Raw genomic sequence first — 11,389 nt, 5'->3', positions numbered from 1 at the left:
GTGAGCGATCCTCTCACGGGGTTTTGTGCCACAAATTGCAGCCCTCTGGGCATCCACGGGAACGTTTTCAGTCTCCCTCCACAGCCTCTTATCGGACTCGACCTTTGCCACCTCCTCAGTGAGGGTGTTATGGGAGATGGTGTCACAACACTACCTAAACCCAAAGTGAACAAACCCCTGTGGTCCCCCATGTCCCAAAGGACTGAAGTGAGGCCAACCAGCTTGTGCCACCCTGGATCTTCTTTCTGGCCCTTCCTGAAGACAGGAGCCACATTTGCTTTCTCCCAGTCCTCAGGAACCTTCCCCAGTTGCTGCAACATTTCAAGGGTCACTGAGAGCAGCCTTGTGGTCACATCAGCCAGCTCCCTCAGCACCTGTGGGTGCATCCCCTCAGGCCTTGGCACGGCCCTGGCACGGCCCCCCGCCTCTAGGAAAGAAAGATCACTCTCCATCGGCGTGGCGGTCAAAGGAGGTTTATTGCCATAAGTACCCCCGGCTCGCAGTGGTCACTGTCACAGTCGCAGAAAATCTTGTCTGCCTCTGGCCGCGGGCAATAGGAAGCTGCAGTGACACGGGAGGGGCGATGAGGAGCTGCCCTTGCTGGGTGCTCCTCTCCTGCTCCGAGCCAGGCCTTTTGCTGCCAGGCCTCCAAGCTCCTCCCTGACCAGCAGAGCCAGAGCTCGGCTCTGCTCAAACCTACCTGAGAATAGGAGCCTCACTCCTGCTGCCGGCAAGAGCCGCTAAGGCCTCTTGCTTTTTCCAGGATGTCTCCTAAGGCATGGGACAAAGAGGTGAGTGTCAAGGCACTGCCCCACAGCCCTGGCTTGTGGCCCTCCCCTACACCTGGGACGTGCTTGGGGAGCTGGAGGGGAAGGCTAGAAAGATCAGAACTTTACAGTCGCGACATAGCAGCCGCCAGAGCTGAGCGTCGCCTCGTGCGGGGTCCAGCCTCCCCACCGGCACCCGCTCTGCAGCCCTTCTCCTACGCTCGCACTGAGCCCTCGGCAAACCCCTCTGTGGCAGCCCTCCTAAGGCCGGCCCCAGCCCTGGCCTCCCTGGGCAGATGGGGAAAGCGCAGGCCACCGTGGCCATCTTGGCAGGGAGGAGCACAGCATCGGGCCCCAGCCCTGACTCTCACCTAGGACTGCAATGGTGGCAGAGTGCAGCGCCTGCCCGTTCTCGAGGTGGCGGCTCCTGGCGATGCTGCGGAGCCTCTCCAGCACAGCAGGGGCATCTCTGACCTAGGGGCAAGCAGAGAGGCACAATTTCTTCTCTGGCCAAAAAGACCCCTCTGCTGACCCACGGCCGGTTGGCTGGGTGGGCCACAAGGGGAAAGGGAGAGAAAAGAGGGAGCGAGAGAGAGAGCGCAGGTGTCCAGAAGGGGTGGCCGTGCCTCTGCACCAGCTACCCGGCTCGCACCCTGCCCACCCGTGGCATGTCACCTCATGCTCCCCTCTCGGTTCTGGGGAAGGGCCCTGCGGCCGCAACCTCTCCCCAGGGCACAGCTCACTCACCAGGCAATGGCAAACCTCGTACTGCAGCTCGGCTGCGCTCAGACCGATGGAGGTGATGATGGTCTCCTGCACCCGCTCTGGCCCCAAAAACGGAGCGCAGAGATAGAGAGCAGTCCTGCACACCTGAAAAAGAGAGTCGAGCCACGTCGTTCCTCCCCTGTGGGAGCGGGTGGGGTCCTTGCCAGGAAGCTCGTCCAGCTGAGCTCTGCTCAGCTCACCCCCCCAGCAGAGGGGGCTGCCCCAGACGCAGTCTTCGGGCAGGGAGGGCACTGGCTGCAGCAGTTCGCCAGGCAGCTTTCTATGCCTTTCTACGGCTTGCTACGGCTTTGCAAATGAGATGTGGGGGCTCTTACATTGGAGACTTCAGGGTCAGGATCCCGGAGGTGCAAGAGAAGGCTGACCCAGGTTTCCGCCACTTCCCTGGCGAAGAATGATCTCTTCCCTGAGGCGGAGGAGGCCAGGGTGGCGTAGAGGCTGAAGGCCGAGGAGCGAAGGACCTCTGGCTCCTGCAACTCACAGACCCCATCTGTCAGCTGGGTAATGAGGGCACCTCCTACCAACGCCACTTCAACAATCGCGCGCTGCCCGTGGAGAAGAGCAGCCCAAGAAACAGCTCTCGTCCACTCATTTCCACCCTCAAGAAACCAGTACGTAAACAACCAGAACAAGAATCAGGGATCGCTAAATCAGTGTGCTTGAATACAGTGCTTTGGAAAACAATGGTTTGGAAAGAAGGTCACCTCATCCAGATTCCTTCCCTGCCACCTAGGTCGTGAGTCCCGGAGTGACTCCCAATACACAGGGAGCCTCCGGGCACCTAAGCAGCCTTTCTGGCAGGGGAGCCATGTAATGCCTGGGAAACCACAGGAGCGCACGAGAAACCCTGCCGTCCTGGGGCAGACACAGGCACTTGACAGCACAGCCCACCCTACCCGCAGAAGAGTGGGGGGAAAGGGTCCAAGCAGATGTTCAGCCAGCAGAGAGCCTCCACGCAGCACGGGGAGGCCCTGGGCACACACCGTCCCGCCTCCCTCCCCGCCCCCACCTCTCAGACAAGCAGAAGAAAGAGTTGGTTCACTCACAGCCTCAAAGAACATCTTGGTGGACCTGGCGACGTCTTTGAAGGCAGACCCCAAGCCCTCTGCCTTCAGCTTCCTCACCACCTCAGCCAGCACCAGCATGCTCTCAGCAGCCACCTCGGGACAGGTGGTGTCCCTCAGGCCCCTCTGCAGCGCCTCCAGAATGGCCTCCTTGTGCCTTCGCACCTGCAAAGCCAAAGACCCCACAAGCTTCTCACGAGTCCTGGCCCAAACAGCGCCTCTTTACCATTGCTTATGTTTTGCACCAGGAGGCGCTGGCCTGTTCTGATCCCCTCAGGAAAGGGGCTCGAGACTCTCTAAGATCTCTTCTGACATGCTCTTTGTCAGAGCCAGCACTTCAGAGAAAGAGAGGCTAATAAAGGCAGTCCCTTCAGGTGCTGGGAGCCCTGACTCGTGCAGCCCTGCCTGCGCCTCTGATCCCCACGCAGGGTGCTGTGCAGACCCCACCCGTGGGAAGGGTTAGGCCGGTTTGGCCATTTGAGCTCTTACGGGATTGTCCTACAAGGCCTCAAGCCCTGGTACATGGGGGAGCTGCCTGCAGGCTCCTTGGTCGCAGTGAGCCGGCCAAGCTCCTCCTGAGGCCAAGGGAGATGCACAGGGCAGCACAGGCTTGGGCCCCCTCGGGGGAACTGTTAGGGGGCTCTAACTCCTTGACGGGCAAGAGTGTTTGGTCAGGAACCCTTCATCTGCCAGGGGCTGAAGTTGCTAGAAACCGGCTCAGAGGGGATCTCAGCCCAGGAAGCCTTGTTTGGCGCCAGGTCCCCCTTTGCCACCCTGCTGACATCAGAGAAAGGAGCGTGGCCTTAGGAAAGAGCCCCGTTTGCCTTTGCTAGCCTGGCCAAGCTCTCAAAGCCCCGTGCAGCTCTCCACCAGGTTCCTGCCAGTGAGTGGCTGCAGTCAGAGAAGGGAAAAGCTGGTCTCACCTCCTCGGGTGCTCTCCTGACTGCATTGCCCAGGCCTCTCGCTGCCATCTGCCGCACAGCGCTGATTCTGTGCTGTGATCTCTCCACCAAGACGCCTAGGACACTCTCCAGGAACTTCTTCTCCATCATCGGGGGGTCCTTCATCAGCTACAATCAAGCAACATGCCCGTGAGTGCCAGGGTGCCAGCCAAGCCCAGGCACAGCACGCGAATGGGCTTCAAAGAAATGAGGATCCATTGGATCCACTGGACGGTGACTCTCTCCTGGCACCTTCTTCCCTCAGAAAGAGACATCCCAAGCAGCACTTTCCTAAGAGAAGCCCTCTGAAGCCTTCCTCCCCGCCCTGTTGCCTCACCTCAGCAAAGAAAGCCGTTGCCGTGAGCTGCAGGTTATCCGAGCGGGAGTTCAGCCACTGGGAAAGGGCCCATATCACTCCCCTTGAGACGAGCTGGTTGCGAAGCAGGACGCTGCACGTAGAGCACAAGAAGGCGACACACAGTCATGCGGCAAGGGCACAGGCCACGACCCCAAACCTCCCCTGCTCCGACGCGGGCGCTGTTCAGCCCTGCAAGGCAGCTCCCTGGGCACACGGGAATGGTCCTGGCAGCCATTTCCCTGGGCACAGCCGCCCACAGGACGGTGAGGCGCAGCCCCGGGGTCTCACCTCGTCAGGAGGCACACACCATCGGCATGAGCCCGCGGGTTTTCGAGAAACGCCCACGCTCCCTGCCTCCGTAGCAGCAGCAGCCACCTCTTCTCCATGCATCTGCTCAGCACCAGTTCTAGAGCCTCACGGTAAGGGCTGGCAAAAAGAAAGCCCAAAGACATCGCAAATCACAGCACTTCTGGGGAAGATTTGCTGTGGTGGAGCTAAAAAGCTCTGCCGCTGTGGGAGGTGTTGCTCCGGAGGCTCATCCCACACGGCCCCGTGCTGGAGGCCAGGTACCCCTGAAATGACGCTTGGTAGCATTCAAGTCCATAAAGCTCTCAGAAAATGGACATTTTCATCCTTTGCCATGCCTCAAGCCACTGGCAGCGCAGGGTCCCTGGGCTCACTCGATGCCAGATGCCCAAGGTGCTCCCTGAGGGCTCGTCTCGCCAGCATTTTATGCAGCAGGACTTGCAGGTCACAGATAGCTCCAATTTCCCCCAGCTCTTGAGGACCAGGAGCGGGGGCAGAGTCCAGTGCTGTGAGGAGGTGACCCAATGGGTCCACCCACCGACAGATTTTACAGGCAGGATCTCTGCTGCTACAGCCAAGCCCGCTGGTCATGCCCTGCCAGGCCGCAGATTAGACGAGCTGAGTCTCTAGGACACCAGACCACAGATGGCCATGGCCGGAGCTGGGCCACCGCCCCCGGGCCAGGAGGGGTCTCCCCGTCTGTGGGCTGGGCCAACCCCACGCAGGGTCTCTGCCCGGTCAGCGGAGGGAGAAGAAGGACACGCTGCCGTCAAGGCTGCACAGGAGGCAGGATGAGAGCAGTTGGTGGTGCCAACCCCACGACCCCTTCCTCTCTGGGAACAGATGGTTCTCCAGGAAAGAAGAGAAGCCAAGACAGCCCTGAACTGGCCGCCACGCCAAGGAAACAGGGCAGGCCAAAGTGCTCCCTCAGCACCACAGACGAACACGCCTGGGTGGGGAAGTAAAGCTCCCCAACTTCCCTGCCCCTCCTGCTCCTTACCTGCACGGCTTGTCCTCACTTCTCGGTACGTTGAGGAAGAGTCCCCTCCGGCATCTCAAAGGGGGGAGCAGCATCTCCTCCCCCAGCACCTTGCTGACCTCACCCAGGAGGCCTGGAAGGAGGCGGGGAAGCAGGCGCCGGACCCTTTCCTCGGTTGGCAGCACGAACACCACCTCGGAGATGGCACGGGGGAGCTACAGGGAAATCCAGCCAAGAACCACCTGTTAAACAAGGGCTTTGCCCACCAGCGCAGTCCCTCTGCCTCCCCTGGGGGCTCTTGCTGCCTGCAGGTCTCATGCCAGGGACAGCAGCGAAGCACCCCGGCCCCTCTACAGCGGCACCGCTGAGACGCCCTGGCACGTCGCCCCTGTGCAGTCCCCCCAGGCATTTGATAGTTAGACAGCGGATGCAAAGCTGCGGGGATGCCTCTGCCTTCGAACATACCGTGAGGGACTCCAGAGCAGCCTGGCTGTGGTCCGGTTGGTGAGCGGAGGAGTGGGGCCCAGGGTTGTTCTCTCCCGCTGCCTCTAATTTCTGTGTTAAGTACTTCAGGACCTGAACCCCCAGGACGCTTCTCCCCAAGGTCCTCCACAGCTCCATCGCGTCCCTGCAGGGGAAGAGACGTTCACCCCTGAGCTCACATCCCTGGTACCTGCGGTGCCCTCACTAGAGGCCAAACGCTCTCCTCATCAGCAGTGGGGCTTATGATGCCTGGTTCCTTCCCGAGACGGGAGCACACGGCCTTGCAGTGCTCAGACCTTTTGGGAGGCAAGCGACCTTCTTCTCCACTGGATTCCCCCTCACCCAGGACCCAGGCAAGCCACGGGGTCTGTCTTTAACCACAGTGGGGCGAGGTGGGAGTGCACAGACCTGTCCACGGGCAGCCGCTTCTGGAGGAGGCTGTCCACCACGGGCTCATGGTGAAAGCGGGCCAGGAGACGCACCGCCTGGAGCAGGAGGGGCCTGTGGGTGCTCTGTCGCATGGTCTGCATGCAGCTGTGGAGGATGTGCAGGACTTCTGGCACCTGAAAGGAAGAAGGTGGGAAAGAACGCCGCAATGCCCCTGCCGCCACCAACTTGAAATAGGAGGGCAGCAGCATTTACAAATCCTTTACATTCCTGCAGAATTTAAAAACCCTTTAACTGCAAGCCTTTGGGAAGACCCACAAGTCCCTGGTGCTCTGCTGCTGTACATTTGAACTCCCATCGCTCCCAGGGACTGCCCCTTGGAAAATCTGCAGAGCGAAGAGCCGGCGAGGACTGATGGGAACAGCCCCATGGGATGTCCTCTAGGAGATCACAGCTGCTGCAAGGCTGAACTATTGAAATGAAGGGTTGAAATCTTCCCCTTTGGAGGGGAACAGAATGTGCCATCGCTCAAAGGGCTCAATTCTTCTCAGGCTGCTGCCTTCTCCAGCTCGCTGAACTGCTGCAGCCCTCAGGGGGAACTGGGAAGAACCAATACCTGCCGTTTTTCCCCACCAACTCCCCTGACCCTCTTACAGATTCCAGGCCCTGCTCTGTTCCCAGATTAGGATTGGATGCTTACAATAGTGGAGCTCCCAGGTACTCTGTGGCAACCCGAACTAACCTTGAAAGAGACAAGAGCGTAACACCAGGGCCGGCAGACTACTGCGCAGGAAGGGCAAGGCAGCCTGCCATCTGCTCCTTCGCTGCTTCTCCAGGGCCAGGGCCACCCTGAAAAAGTGCCGGGGTTCAACACTCCCAGTGAAAGGGCACTTGGAGCCTTGGAACCGGCCAGCCATGACCACGGGGCTACGGCTCATCATTTCTGTGCCAGAGCCACAGGGCAGATGAACCCGTCCTCCCTGCGAGGCCCCTTGGGGCAGCCGTACCGAGCACGGGTGGCTGGGTACGGCCTTTGCTCTATGGGGAGGTGCTTCCTGGGAGCAGGATCTCTCACAGACACACTGGGAAAACCTCTTCAGGCCTGGATGCCGGAGAAACATCTCTGTGCTCCTCCAGATCTCACCAAAACCAGGGCTGGAGGAAGGCTGCTTTGGTGGGCCCAGGAAGAGCAGGTCACCAGGCGCCTTTGCCGTCAGGTGGGTCTCAGCGCTGCTCTGCAATTGGTAGGTCTCCACTGGGTGTCCCTGGGGACAAAGATTGAAAGGAGCAATTTGGTTTGTTTTGTCCCCAATCCTGGAATGCCACGAGAGAGACCCACCACCCCCAAGTCAGCTGTGTGACATGGACCCCATGTACAAGCTGCAGACATGGGTCAGGACGGCTGTGGGAAGCAGGCAAGGCATTCTGTGGTCAGAAAGCAGAGCTGGAGACAATGGGGAGGGAAGCCCAGGGCAGCCCGCAGCTGGCAGTGGGGCCCAGCAGAGTGCAGCGCCCCCAGAAATGCCCGGCTCCCTGAGCCTCGGCCCTGGGACTGCAGCACAGGGCCGGCACCAGCTGGGGCTTTGCTGGGAAAACCCAGGCAGGGGTGACCCTGACACCCTGCACGTGTTCCTGGCCCCGGGATCTGACAACCTCTCTCCCTGCCCATCGCTGCCATGGGATGCAGAAAGCCGCGCTGCTGGCCCTGGTGTGGTCCTGAGCCACCTCTCGATGGAGGAGTCTTTAACCAGCAGGCCTAAAAAGAGGGGAAACTCTCCAGAATTAAGCTGTGCTTAACATTTTGCAGGCAGTATGGCTGTAGAGCTGCACAACGGTGCTGCTCCTAGGGACTGTGCTAGAAACAGGGTGGCTGCCTGTATCTGCAGGCAGGCAGTGGAGTGTTGCAGCCGGAATGATTGATGGTTTGTGCGGCTGTTGAATGGGGTCAGCCTTTAAACGTGTCTGACCTGGTACGCCTGGTTCCTTTTTCCTTGCAGGTTCTATTTAGAGCTAAAATAGTACTTTTAAAAAAAAATAAAAGCAAAACCATCAAGGAAACAAACAAAAAAACCAGTCCTGGCCACTCTGCAAGGCGATGCTGGTCACCAATATTAGGACGCAGGATTGGGCCCAGGGCAGGGCTTTTACAGGCAGCACATTTCTTGAAGGCTCCCGGTAATGCAGTTCCTGGCCAGTGATCGAGAAATGGGGCAGCTGCCCAGAGTTGCTATTTTTGCTCTCTCCCCATCGCTCTCTGTCTGGCTCCCTGACCCCATTTTTCAGTTCCTCCCTCTCTATCTTTAGCCCATCACTGGTTATTTCTTTCTTTTCCTTCCTCCCTTCCTTCTTTCTCTTTCTTTCTCTCTGACTCCCAGCCTGTATTGTCTAACTCCGCCCTGTCTGTCCTGTAGCCTGTTACTCTGTTTTCCTTTCCCTACACCTCTCTCCCGCTCCCTGGCCTTCTCCTTTCTCTGTTGCCGTGTCCTCCCTCCTGGCTGCTGTTTTCCCCTGTGTCCTGCAGCCTGTGCCCTCTCTCCCGCCTGTATTCCCCACTCAGCTGGCCCTGCTGCTCTCGGGGCCTCCGTCCTGCTCCTGTCTGCTTTTCTTCTTCCTGCGTCTCCACCCTGGAGGCCGCGGCTGCTGTGCCCTTCTGCGCCTCCTTGTCCTGACCCACAGCCCTCTCTGCCTCAGTCTCTCGGGGTCGTTTCCCGCCCTCCCCTCGCCCTGTGTCCCGCTCTGCGCCCCGGCCTCCCCCTTTCTCTCTCCCCGCTGCCTTTTCCCTCCGCCCCTCTCCCCTCTGTCCCCCTGCCCCGCTCCCTCTGCCACGTCTCTGTCCCTGCGCTCTCCTGGTGCCTTTACCGTCTCTCTGACCCCCTGTCCCGCTCCCTCGCCCGGAGCCCCGCTGCCCCCTTGCCCTCCATCTGTTTCTCGCTCCGTCCCTCTGTCCCTCTGCCGGCTCCTTACCAGGATTTTTCCTTCCTCCACTCCCTGCCCAGCTGCGCCCTGTTCTCCTGCTCCCTCTGTGTGTCTGCCTGCTGCTGTCTCCCCCCTGCCCCCTCCCCGCCCAGCGGGTGTCCCGGAGCAGGGCCTGGGCAGCCCCGGGGAGGCGGCCGTGGGGCCTGCGGGGGGGCGGCTGGCTCGGGCTGGGGGGGCGGTGCCCGCGCAGGGTCGGGCGGCGGGAAGGCGCGCCCCGGGGCATGCTGGGAGCTGGAGCCCTGGGGCAGGGGCTGCCGGGCGGCCATGTTGCCCCGGCCCCAGCCCGTGGCCCGAGGCCTGTCCCGCAGCCCCAGGCCGCCCCCGGGCCTGTCCTGGCAGCAGCCAGCTGGGCCTGTGCCCCGCTCCGGCCTCCCTGAGCTGTGCCTCGGGGCGGCCTCCTGGGGTGCGAGCTGTGAGGCACCCGTGGGTTCCCTGAGGTGGAAGGCAGTCGGATGAGCGGGGCTGCAGCAGAGGGAGGGAGGGACAGACCGACAGACAGAGACAGAAGTGCCTGAGCTGTGCCATGTGCCTGGCAGTGCAGAGAGCAGGAACTGCGGTGAGTCCTGGGCCCCTGGGGTCATGTCACCCCTCCCCCGCATCCCAGTCCCTCCCTGACACCCCGTCCCCTTTCCCTCTGTGTATTCTGTGGGGGGATACATAGGCACCTATAGAGATGTATGTATTTATAGGTATGTCTGTTATATTGTACATAGACATATATGTAATACAAATTATATAAAAATATTTTCCTCTTTCTAAATATCAAAATATTTATTTCCAAATTAATCAACCTAGTATTTACCAAGATAAAATAATATTATCTTATAGAACAAAATATGTATGTAAGCCATCCCGATCCCAGCTCAGGCACCCGTGGGGTGGGCAGGGGCTGCATTAACCGCCCTGCCCTCCCTCCTGCTGAGCAAATGATGGCAGGCAGAGAGAGGTGCTGCAAAGGCAACACCCAACTCTTTTAATGAATTCAGCAAGATATGGGGATCTGGGGGAAGGCTGGGGCTGGAGCAGGTGGGTGCAGGTTTCTGCCTCCGGATCTCCTCTGCGCATGGGTGCTATGGGGGCCGGTGCTGGGCCGGTGGGTTATGGGTAGCTGTGCTCGTCGGCCATCTGCATGTCGATCTCCCTCGGCACAAAAACCTGCAGGTGGCCCAGTGACACCTGCAGGGCCGCCCACTCCTGCTGCTCCTGGGCCGGCGTCTTCACGCGCTCCTGCTGGGGCCGCTGCTCGGGTGTGATGGGCACCGGCTGCTCCTGCTCCTCCAGCAGGGTGGGTGCAGCCATGAGCCCCCCAAGGGCCCGAGGGATAGCAGGGAATCGACGGGAGGGTGCATCAGCCTGTCGTGGGGTAGCATGTCACGGGGATCCATGCTCTGTGCCTTCTTGATCAGCAGCAGTCGGAGTGGGCAGGAGGGCAGCGGGTGCAGGGCACTTTGTCCCCCAGCATCCCCAGAGCTGCTGCGTCACTCAAGCACCAAGGTGGGCACATTGGTGTCCTCAGATGCCCTGCGCTTGCTGCTGCCCACTTGTTGCCTGCTGCTGCCTGCCTGCTGCCCGTGTGGCGGGGGGCCGGGTGGAGCAGGGATGTGCAGCACGTAGGAGCCCGTGGGATATGGGCACTCCTGCTGGACTATGCCCTCATCGCAGCCCCATCAGGTGGTGGGGCACCAGCGTCCCTGTCAGCGCCTGCTGTCCGCATCCATAGGCAGGGGGACAGGGAGCAGCCATGGTGGGGAGCTGCACCCCGTGAGGGAGCTGCAACACAGGGGGAAGCAGCACCCCACTGTGGAGCTGCACCAGCTGCGCCTGGCCCGATGGGCCCTGGCACCCCCTCCCAGACGGTGGGCTGTCCCAGCTGGTGGGTGATGGTGTGGAGCTGGGCAGGCTCACTGGACACTGCCAGCGCTGGGCAGCGTCAACCAGATGTACCTCTGTCTGCCTCAATTTCATGCCCTCCAGAGGAACTGGTGCAATAGTTAGGGCATGAGATTTTCCAAGCAGTCCATCCTTTTCAGTTGACTGTCAGGGTCACACAATGCTTTTCATTATTTAAGTTGTAAGTCGAGTTCGTAAGGTACTGCAACACTGTAAAAACACATCTGTCCTTAAAAAGCAACACAAGAGAGTGAATCCAACAGCCCAGATCCTTTTAGTTCACAGTCCTCTGCCTAAGCGTGGGAGCCAAGAGGTTAGCCACTCCGATTACATTGCCTTCTTCAATGTAATAAATTTTAAATGAGTCTTTATCTAGTTTCTAGCAGTTTAATTTCTTCTGCTCTTGATATACATAAAAACCCTATAAAACATAAAAATCCAGCAGCTGTTATTCA

At 59.8% G+C, this 11,389-nt stretch overlaps 1 protein-coding gene and 1 long non-coding RNA gene across 2 annotated transcripts; both read right to left on the bottom strand.

The window, feature by feature from the left end:
• Positions 1 to 458: 458 nt before the first annotated feature.
• On the bottom strand, positions 459 to 1,637 carry LOC142051309 (uncharacterized). Its single transcript, XR_012658407.1, has 4 exons — positions 1,515 to 1,637; positions 1,139 to 1,241; positions 701 to 771; positions 459 to 561 (listed from the first exon to the last, which is right to left on the bottom strand). It is a non-coding gene; the product is annotated as an uncharacterized LOC142051309 (long non-coding RNA).
• A 185-nt stretch (positions 1,638 to 1,822) lies between these two features.
• Positions 1,823 to 6,571, bottom strand: LOC142051304 (maestro heat-like repeat-containing protein family member 2B). Its single transcript, XM_075080446.1, has 8 exons — positions 6,090 to 6,571; positions 5,664 to 5,826; positions 5,220 to 5,413; positions 4,202 to 4,339; positions 3,893 to 4,004; positions 3,538 to 3,684; positions 2,597 to 2,779; positions 1,823 to 2,095 (listed from the first exon to the last, which is right to left on the bottom strand). Exons 1-8 carry the CDS (start codon positions 6,317 to 6,319, stop codon positions 1,823 to 1,825), a joined length of 1,440 nt encoding a protein of 479 aa, XP_074936547.1. The 5' UTR covers positions 6,320 to 6,571.
• Positions 6,572 to 11,389: the final 4,818 nt, after the last annotated feature.

This window comes from Phalacrocorax aristotelis, unplaced genomic scaffold (assembly GCF_949628215.1).
Source record: "Phalacrocorax aristotelis unplaced genomic scaffold, bGulAri2.1 scaffold_88, whole genome shotgun sequence".
Lineage (NCBI taxonomy): Eukaryota > Metazoa > Chordata > Aves > Suliformes > Phalacrocoracidae > Phalacrocorax > Phalacrocorax aristotelis.
The sequence above is the reverse complement of the archived record's forward strand: the minus strand, read 5'-3'. Positions and strand labels throughout refer to the sequence as shown.

What these genes read in the sequence shown, in the direction of transcription:
- LOC142051304 (XM_075080446.1), bottom strand. Translation starts at nt 6,319, where the DNA reads ATGCTGCTGCCCTCCTATTTCAAGTTGGTGGCGGCAGGGGCATTGCGG. An exon ending in GGTGTGTGCCTCCTGACGAG is followed by an intron (nt 4,005 to 4,201) that starts GTGAGACCCCGG and finishes CTCTACGTGCAG; the next exon opens with CGTCCTGCTTCGCAACCAGC. An exon ending in TCAGGAGAGCACCCGAGGAG is followed by an intron (nt 2,780 to 3,537) that starts GTGAGACCAGCT and finishes TTGGCTTTGCAG; the next exon opens with GTGCGAAGGCACAAGGAGGC.